The 9,758-nt window shown below is 33.4% G+C and overlaps 3 protein-coding genes across 4 annotated transcripts; 1 reads left to right on the top strand and 2 right to left on the bottom strand.

Annotated features, from left to right (window-relative positions):
- The first annotated feature begins 217 nt into the window (after positions 1-217).
- LOC11414724 (TMV resistance protein N) lies at positions 218-6,259 on the top strand. Of its 2 annotated transcripts, XM_003613521.4 has the most exons (5): positions 219-853; positions 2,928-4,032; positions 4,430-4,714; positions 4,793-5,575; positions 5,675-6,259. In XM_003613521.4, the coding sequence occupies exons 1-5, from the start codon at positions 327-329 to the stop codon at positions 6,143-6,145; spliced, it is 3,171 nt and encodes a 1,056-aa protein (XP_003613569.2). In that variant the 5' UTR covers positions 219-326; the 3' UTR covers positions 6,146-6,259. The 2 variants fall into 2 exon arrangements, with proteins under 2 accessions (XP_024639478.1, XP_003613569.2); XM_024783710.2 differs by having other exon boundaries at positions 218-853; positions 4,430-5,575.
- A 159-nt stretch (positions 6,260-6,418) lies between these two features.
- On the bottom strand, positions 6,419-8,390 carry LOC120580483 (protein NRT1/ PTR FAMILY 2.13). Its single transcript, XM_039834091.1, has 2 exons — positions 7,827-8,390; positions 6,419-7,438 (listed from the first exon to the last, which is right to left on the bottom strand). Exons 1-2 carry the CDS (start codon positions 8,378-8,380, stop codon positions 6,598-6,600), a joined length of 1,395 nt encoding a protein of 464 aa, XP_039690025.1. The 5' UTR covers positions 8,381-8,390; the 3' UTR covers positions 6,419-6,597.
- Positions 8,391-8,804: 414 nt separating this feature from the next.
- On the bottom strand, positions 8,805-9,487 carry LOC11414725 (putative protein NRT1/ PTR FAMILY 2.14). The gene is made up of 3 exons (XM_039834651.1): positions 9,374-9,487; positions 9,074-9,291; positions 8,805-8,852 (listed from the first exon to the last, which is right to left on the bottom strand). Exons 1-3 carry the CDS (start codon positions 9,477-9,479, stop codon positions 8,805-8,807), a joined length of 372 nt encoding a protein of 123 aa, XP_039690585.1. The 5' UTR covers positions 9,480-9,487.
- Positions 9,488-9,758: the final 271 nt, after the last annotated feature.

Below are 9,758 nucleotides of genomic sequence, written 5' to 3' on the forward strand. Positions count from 1 at the left end.
GGTGCATATTATCCAGCAAACTAGTTTACAATGAAAATGTTGGAACTTGTCAAAAAAATGAAAATGTAGGAACTTTTTCATGCCTGATGTACTACTTTTAAGCCGTTAGATTTTTCAAGTTCTAAATATGACCTAGTCTCTGCATATGCTGTCCTCATTATTATTTTTTTCTTCTTTATTTTAATCATTTGTATTGCTTTCGGAGAATTACTGAGCAGGCTCAAGAAGGAAAAGGTACTACTATATTATTGTGTATAGGCCCCAAATATATTCTCATCCGTTGCATTCCGTGTAGTGATATTCCTAAACCATTTTTTCTTTCTCTCATGGCTTTTCAATCGTTCCCCTCTTCCTTTTCCTCTTCCTCATCCTTCTCCTACGGATTCAACTATGATGTTTTCCTAAATTTTTGTGGCGATGACACTCGCTTTCATTTTACTGGTAATCTGTACAAAGCTCTATGTGACAAGGGAATCCGTGTCTTCATTGATGACAAGGAACTTCAGAGAGGTGACAAAATCACACCATCACTTATCAAGGCAATTGAAGACTCAAGGATTGCAATCCCCGTGTTTTCTAAGAACTATGCATTTTCCTCGTTTTGTTTGGATGAACTTGTCAACATCATTGATGGCTTCAGTGCAAAAGGTCGGCTAGTTTTGCCTGTTTTCTATGACGTGGATCCTTCGCATGTGAGACATCAGATTGGAAGTTATGGTGAAGCTATAGCCATGCATGAAGCAAGGCTTAAACGCGACAAAGAAATGTACATAGATAATATGGATAGGCTGCAGAAATGGAAGACGGCTCTTAATCAAGCTGCTAACCTCTCCGGTTATCATTTCAATCACGGGTACTCCACTTTACTAATGTTCCCTTAGTTTATGTATCTCTTTTCTTTATATTCAATATATTTTTCCTTTTGACTAAAATAAAACTTTTACCTTCATCCAATTGTCCTCTGATTGCGATTGCCGATTGCACCATTTTGGGGTTTTTTTTTCCAATCTTTGTTGGAATTTTTCTTTGCTTATAATCTAAGAAATTAACTTTTAGAGCTTTCACGTGATAGTACACTTCTAGGTGGGGTTTAGTATGGGAAAGGGAAGTTCTTTCCCACCATGGAAAAGTAAATTTTAACTATTAGATAAATGAGAAACATTAATCTTATCATAGTCACTCCACACTGTATTTTTTAATTTTTTCTCTATCTTCAACCATGAAACAAACCCAGAAAAAAAAATATATTTCCTCCATGTATCACAAGAAAAAATTAACATACAATTCAAGCCACACAGGAATCAAAGCCATGCAACTATTTTGGGCTTCTCTTTCACCGAAGCCTCTATTTCAATTGGTTTTTTTTCCTCATGAATTAATCGTTTATTTGTTATCATGGTTGGTTTTTAAAAATCTGTATATCTTTAGCTTTGATTTTTTTGACATATTTTGGGTTTTGTTTTCCTTCATGTTTAATCATATCACCATGAATAGTATTTGGATCTGATTTTTTTATTCTTTATTTTATCATTTAGATCTTCATCCGTGAATGCATTTCTTATTTATACAAGATTATATTTTAAACCGAGTCTGAAAAAGAGAAAAGTGAAAATGATTTTGGTTATGAAAATAGTTGAAATAAATGAATCAATTTGAAACCCAATATTCAATTTGAATTGTGCAACACGTTGTTAAACAAAAGAAAGAGGTGGAAGCAAAAAAAAAGGGTGTCCCAAATTCGGGAATGAAAATGAGAGGATACACGTTGTTGAAGATGAATTGTAGAGGTTGAAGATAAAGTGACAAAAATAAAAAAAAATATAATGTGGAGAGACTACGATAAGATCGATGTTCTTAATTTATCTAATGGTTAAAATTTACTTTCCCATGGTGGAAAAGAACTTCATATTCCCATACTAAACCCCACCAGACTTCTAGTGGTAATACCCTTGACAAATAACTTTTGAGTTTCCACGTGATAGTAAATTGAGAAATGATATTTGTACAACCATTTCTTAACAACTTTTGTGACAACTTTCTCTTTCATACTCACATTATATTTTTACTTTCTTTCTCTATTGCTTTGGTTTTTGTGCCAACACATACTTTTCTTTGTAAAAATATGGTTGTCAATGTGGTTGTCAACCAAATTGATATTCAAATAACATTGCTCTAGTAAATTAGAGCAATTTCTCATGTGTGTATATTGGTAGTTAGTGTACAGTCAGCACGTGCTGATGTGTCCATATATGCCAAATCAGCAAGAAATTCATTAAAATGATTTTTTTAAAAACATACAATAATTTTGTAAGGGTATGTTTTAGAAAGAAAAAAAATATTATAGGAATCAAAATCCAAATTCACTATATTTACAAGAACCAAATATAGGTTCTAGCTCGGTTGGTAGAAATAATGTAGAGATTTTAGTAAAATTTATTTTAACTCTTCGAAGATTACTACTCATCTTCATTGACTTTATCTATTTTCACATTCCTTTGATAATATATGAGAAATGTTGTTTTCAGCGACAGGTTTTATCGTGAATCATCCCGAAAGATTGGAAAAAAAAAACTCCTTAATTTTTGGAACTGAATTGCATGGTTGGTGGGGCCTTTATTATTTTTTTGTTAGTATTATAATTTGCCGTTCGCGATCAATTTGCTGGAAGTTTTATCGTGATGTTTAGCATCACTATATATTGATCGTGTCACAATATTCATTGCTTTTATCATGCATCAAATTTTGGTTGAAAAGAAGACCATAAGAAATTATTTTTCTTCTTTAATTTGAATAGGTTAGTTTTTTATAACCTTAAAAGAATTTGAATTGTTTTGGTCAACAGAAGAGAAAGAACTAGAATTGTAATAACCTTATCATAATATGAATGTGACTATGGTGCAATTTCTTGAACATATTTGATTGTGTAGGAATGAATATGAACACGAGTTTATTGGAAGGATAATGAAAGAGGTAGCCAAGAAGATCAACCGTGATCTATTACACGTTGCAGATTATGCCGTTGGATTGGAGTCTCGTTTGCTACAAGTAAATTCACTACTATCTGTTGAATCTAATAATGGGGTATATATGGTTGGGATCCATGGAATTGGAGGAATCGGTAAAACAACACTTGCTCGAGCAATTTATAATTTGATTGCTGATCAATTTGAATGTTTGTGTTTTCTTCATGACGTGAGAGAAAATTCATCTAAACATGGCTTAGAACATCTTCAAGAAAGGCTCCTTTCCAAAACCATTGGATTAGACATTAAGTTAGGACATGTTAGTGAAGGAATTCCAATAATAAAACAAAGGCTACAACAAAAAAAGGTTCTTTTGATTCTCGATGATGTTGATGAGCAAAAGCAATTGCAAGTTATGGTTGGAGAGCCCGATTGGTTTGGTCCTGGAAGTAGAGTCATCATTACCACTCGAGACAAACACTTACTAACAAGTCATGGTATTGATAGAATATATGAAGTGGATGGTTTAAATGGAGAAGAAGCTCTAGAACTATTGAGGTGGAAGACTTTTAAAAATAACAAAGTCGATTCAAGTTTCGAGTACATTTTAAAATATGTTGTAACTTATGCTTCTGGCCTTCCATTAGCTTTAGAAGTAGTAGGATCTAACTTGTTTGGAAAGAATATAGAAGAATGGAAATCTACATTTGATCGATATGAATGGATTCCTGGTAAACGAATTCACAAAATACTTAAAGTAAGTTTTGATAGTTTGGAGGAAGATGAAAAGAGTGTTTTTTTGGACATTGCTTGTTGCTTCAAAGGATATGATTTGACGGAAGTTGAGTTTATACTTTGTGCTCATTATGGTAAATGCATAAAATACCATATTGGAGTATTGGTTGAAAAATCCCTTATAAAGATTAATCAATGGGGTTATGTGACATTGCATCACTTGATTGAGGACATGGGTAAAGAAATTGTCCGAAAAGAATCCCCAAAACATCCTGGTAAACGCAGTAGGTTGTGGTTTCACGAAGATATAGTTCAAGTTTTAGAAGAAAATATGGTGAGTAAATATGATATACATGGATGATTCAAATTTTTATCTTTAACCTATATTTAGCCCTTTTTATTATTAGTTTTTCTTATGCTATTGTTTTTATTTTATTTTTTAATTCTTTATGATATGTAATTGGATTAAATATGCTGTTATAGTCCACGTAAAATCGCAGTCTTTTAAGTTTAGGCCCTAAATAGTTTGTTTTAACTTTTATTCCCTATTTTGAAAAATTTATACAAAATTGATGCGTTTAGTCCCTCAAAATAGTTCTCAAAAAGCAAAATAGAGACTAAACTTAAAAGATCTTAATTTCATAGAGACTAAAAATATATATAGCATAATTCTATGTAATTTTCTCTAAAGCAGTGTTTTGATTGATTTGTGCTTTTTTTATGTTTAAAAGGGAACAACAGAGATTGAAATTGTATATCTAGATTTCCCATTATTTGAAGAAGTGGTTGAATGGAAAGGTGATGAGTTCAAGAAGATGATAAACCTCAAAACACTTATTATTAAGAATGGTCACTTTTCCAAAGGACCAAAACATCTTCCAAATAGTTTAAGAGTGCTTGAATGGCATAGATATCCTTCACTGAGTATACCTTCCAACTTTTATCAAAAGAAACTTTCCATATGCAAGTTAGGTGAAAGTTTCTTTACCACATTTGAGTTGCATGGATCATTGAAGGTATGTGTAAATGAGTTCATTTCTCTCGTCTTGTATACCAAAACCATTTTAACATTTATCATTGTTCTCATTTTGCAGAAGTTCGTGAATATGAGAGAGTTAAATTTAGACAATTGTAAATATTTGACGCATATATTTGACGTATCTTGTCTCCCAAATTTAGAAAAAATTTCATTTCGGCATTGTGAGAATTTAATGACGATTGATAGTTCTGTTGGATTTCTAAATAAACTTAAAATCATAAGAGCTGATGGTTGCTTAAAACTCATGAGTTTTCCACCAATGGAATTGACTTCTCTTCAACGGTTAGAACTTTCATTTTGTGATAGTCTCGAATGTTTTCCTGAAATTTTAGGAGAGATGGAAAATATAACAGAGATAGTCTTGGAGGGAACTTCCATAGAAGAATTGTCATACTCATTTCAAAATCTCACGGGGCTTCGGAAATTACAAATACGCAGGAGTGGAGTACTTAGATTACCAAGTAACATTCTCATGATGCCAAAATTGTCATATATACTTGTGGAGGGTATTCTATTATTGCCAAACAAGAATGATAATTTGAGTTCCTCGACGTCTTCAAACGTTGAAATTCTTCGACTCCCAAATTGCAACTTGTCAGATGAATTTCTCCAAACAAGTCTCGCATGGTTTGCTAATGTCATACATTTAGACCTATCGAGGAATAGTTTCACAATACTTCCAGAATTTATCAAAGAATGCCACTTTTTGATTACGCTTAATTTGAATGACTGCACATGTCTTCGAGAAATTAGAGGGATTCCTCCAAATTTAAAACGTTTGTCTGCATTGCAATGTGAATCTTTGTCTTCCTCATGCAGAAGCATGCTACTGAATCAGGTTTTCTTTTCTTCTTTGAGGATTATTTGACTTATCATTTCATAGCATATTGAACTTAGATCATTCTAATTAAACATGTGAATTATTTACGACTAACAGGAATTGCATGAAGCTGGAAGTACAGATTTTTGTTTGCCAGGAACCTCACCGATTCCAGAGTGGTTTCAACACCAAACTAGAGGATCTTCAATTTCATTTTGGTTTCGTAACAACGTTCCTTCTGTATCTCTCTTTGTTGCTTTAAAACCAATGCGTAACGAGTGCATCAACTATGGATTTCTTCCTTTAGCAACAATCAATTTGACCATCAATGGCCATAAATTTGATCTTCGTTGTCCGCCTGATGGTATTCGTCTCATGATGTCGTTGGGTCATACATATTTATCTGATATGCAACTACACGAAATGGATCTCGAATCTAAATTGGAAGAAGAACTTTTGAGAAATGAATGGGTCCATGTAGAGGTTTTGTTTAAGCATCAAATGAAGAAAACACTCCTTATAGAAAGTGGAATTCACTTATTCAAGCAGAAAAGTAGCATGGAGGATATCCAATTTAATAATCCTTAGAGACTCATTTGAGGATATGCAAGTTTTTGACATAATTTTTGCTTTTGCAATAGCAACAACAATTGTATCCCCTACAGTATAGTATAAGTCTTGAGCAAAATTTTAATCCTTACAGTATAGTATAGCAAAAATTTTGAGAATCCACAGCAAAAATTTTCACTTTATGTGCCAACATAATTTATTCTAACAACACATACAAATTAAGTTCAACAAAGAAATTATTTTGAAGGAAATAAATTAACAAACTTTTAACAAAAAACATTGTAAGTTGTAACAATTTAAGTTTGACTTTGTAAGTTGAAGAGATAAAATAACATGGGGTAGAGTCATATCGACCCAAACCAGGAGTAAACAAAAATTGTATGCTGCAAAATAAGTGCTTCAAGTTCAAATCCAATTCAAATTTATTCCTTTCATCTTTATTTGTAGCATTCCAAAATTCAAAAGCTTGCTTATCTTATGTCCTCTATTTTCACAAAGGTCTTGTATCTATAACGACAAGCACAAAACAAGAACCAACCAAAATTCAACACTCCCAATCCAGCCACAATGAAATAGAAATACTCCAATTTTCCCTTATTGACATCACTATCCAACCAATCAGGTTCACCTTGTTTTCCACTAAAACTATGAATAATGTTCACAATGAAAGTGCTTAAATTACTTGCAACTGCTGTTTGAAGTGAAAGCAAAGAATTACCAATACTTCTCATTTTATCAGGAGATTCCTTGTTGAAAAACTCAGTATGTCCAACAATAGAAAATGCTTGATTGAATCCAAGAGTTATAAATTGAGGCACTAACCACATTATTGACATTTGTGTAATTTCATATGATTCTCCTAATGAAGTCGACGAAACCCTTCTTCGTTGTTCGACTAACCCTGCAATTACCATTGTTAAAATTGCGAAAAAATGTCCAAGTCCAATCCTTTGAAGGTTTGTTAACCCTCCGTCTTGGTTGGTCATTTTGGTAAGTGTTGGAGAAATGACTTTATCATAGAATGGAATGACTATAGCTATTGTTAGCATTGTTACTATAATCATCCAACCAGGTGGTATCTCAAAGTTTTGTGTTAGGTGTTTGTCCATTTTCATTGCTTGTGACATTGGAAAGATTGATAATTGACCTGTTGGAATGTATGTTATGATGCCTGTTACCCATATTGGCATCATTTTAAGTATGCATTTTAATTCTTCAACTTGTTGGATGCTACAAAGTCTCCAAGGATTATTGTTTGAACCATCATCATTCAATTCATTCTCCACCATAATAGCTGCTTTGTTTAAACACCTGAAGAAATAAAATTCAAGCATACAATAGGTTGATCAATATCACTTCAATATTGAACCGTCAATATATTCCTAAGGGTCTAAGAGCCCTCTAGAAAGGCTTAGGCGCCTTCCAGAAGGGCTCCTGAAGCCTAGGCGCGCCCTTCCAGAGACGCCGCCTCAGCCAGCTTCTAGAAACATCTAGAATCAAGTAAAAAGACCTAAAGCCCAGCTTGCTTGGAGCTTAAGTCACGCTAAAACAAGCCCACAAGGGGCTATAGATACCCCCTTGGGATCATTCTCAAGGTATCTCAAACAATCTTAACCCTAGATACAATTATTGTACTCCTGCAAGTACAAATATCTTTCTTAATATCTGTCAACTTTGAAATACATGTTATATTACTCACCTGAACTCCTTTGTGAGAGGAAACTTTGGCTCCATATTCTCAATTGGAGGATCATAGAAAACACCACTTGTGTCCCCTTTATCAGGAATATGAACATGACGCTTGCATTTAGCTGCAACGAAAACTTGAGCAATCCTTGAAAATATACTTCCCTCAGGCTCAACATATGCATAAACTTTAGCACCAGCAAAGTAAAACACGATAGCAACGACCATAAACAAACATGGCAAAGCAAAACCAAGAGTCCAACTAAAAGAGTCTTGGATTTTAACCACGAGTGTCACATTGATTAAAAGAAGCACAGTTTGTATAACATAGTAGAAATTGTAGAAGCTTCTTGTTCCTTGTCTACCTTCAACTGTTGTCATATCAAATTGGTCGATTGCGAAGGGAATGCTGCATGGATTAATTCCACCTGTGCCTATGGCTAACCAGAAGAAACCTGAAAGTAATATGCCAAGTTGTAAATTGGTGTGGCCTTTGCATGTACCAAGTTGTTGTTGTTGGAGTGAGCATGGTGATGGATGAAAATGGGGTACCCATGCTGTTAGCATTATTATTATCATTCCCTGAATAATGTTAACAAATATATGTTACAATCCATATTAGTGTTTTTTTTTGTAGTGGTAGAAGGATCCACAATTTTTGTAGTAAACAACAAAGCAGACAGTTATATTACTATGAATTAATGGTGTAATAATGTAAATGCTAGGTTGTTGCCCATAAGCAACGCCTTGTATAACTCGAGTACAATGACAATTAAGAAAAAGCCACTACATCGTTGCTCGGTGTAGTGAAAAATAAGCAAGGTTCCCGCATTTGTGTAAACAAGTTTGGGTAGATAGGCTAGAAAAGCTAGTTCACGAGTGTAGAGTTCATAACTCCAACTCACACCTCAAAATTTAACGAGTTGGTCGGTGGGACGGGGCTAATTTGAGAAGTTTTTTTTGTCGAATTTAGCATTTTAGTCAATGTTTGTCAAACCAACTTAAACAGTTCACATAGATTTTCTACTTTAGCGGTTAGCTTAGTGATAAAAGTTTAATCGTGTAATCTCAAGATACAAAGTTCAAACTTTCTTAAGTAAAGTTGTAAAGTGTTCATTAGTCTCATTTTAATTAACAAAACTTCTCCCTTCCGGTTTTTTTTTTTTTTTTTTTTTTTTTAATAAAAAAAGTAACATAAATTTTCTAAATATTATTTTTATCCATCAATTCAAACATAATGAAAATGAAATTAAAACATACCGCAAGATTAGCAAAGGATGCTATGGCAATTGTGACAAATTTTCCCAGATAAGCATCTGCAATGAATGCACCAATAACTGGCAAACCATTAGAGATAGCAGACCAAGTGTTTAAAATATTTGCAGCATACACATGATCCATGTTATACACTGTCATCAAGTACACCATGAAATTTGTTTGTATTCCTAATTTTGCCAACTTTTCAACAGTTTCATTCCCTGCATTGGTTAACATAATTAAAATTAAATGTGTTAATTTAAAATTTTAAACATAACAAATTAGTAATGTTTAGAGAAGTACCTAAAATGTATGGCATTGCCTTCCATCCTGGTTTCTTTTGGAGTGTCTTTGGCTTAGATTGAACTAGGCTTTCTTCATCAAGCAGTTTCTTTCGAAGTGATGACATTGAATTGAGTTTTGTGCTGCAAAATTAAACTACTAATATTTTATTTTTAAAAAAATTATTTGTAATGGAGACTATTTTTTATTAATGTATTGTGGGGTCCGGCCATTGCCACATGGCCAATAAACATTTGTGATGACAGTAGCAAGGTGCATGATGTACATATGGTGTAGTGTATGACAGACACATGTTGTGGTGCATGCATTGCAAGAGACACATGGTGTGGTGCATGCATTGCAAGGGACACTTGATGTTTTGCACGAAAACCAAATGACAAGTGTC

This window comes from Medicago truncatula, chromosome 5 (genome assembly GCF_003473485.1).
Source record: "Medicago truncatula cultivar Jemalong A17 chromosome 5, MtrunA17r5.0-ANR, whole genome shotgun sequence".
Taxonomy (NCBI): Eukaryota; Viridiplantae; Streptophyta; class Magnoliopsida; order Fabales; family Fabaceae; genus Medicago; species Medicago truncatula.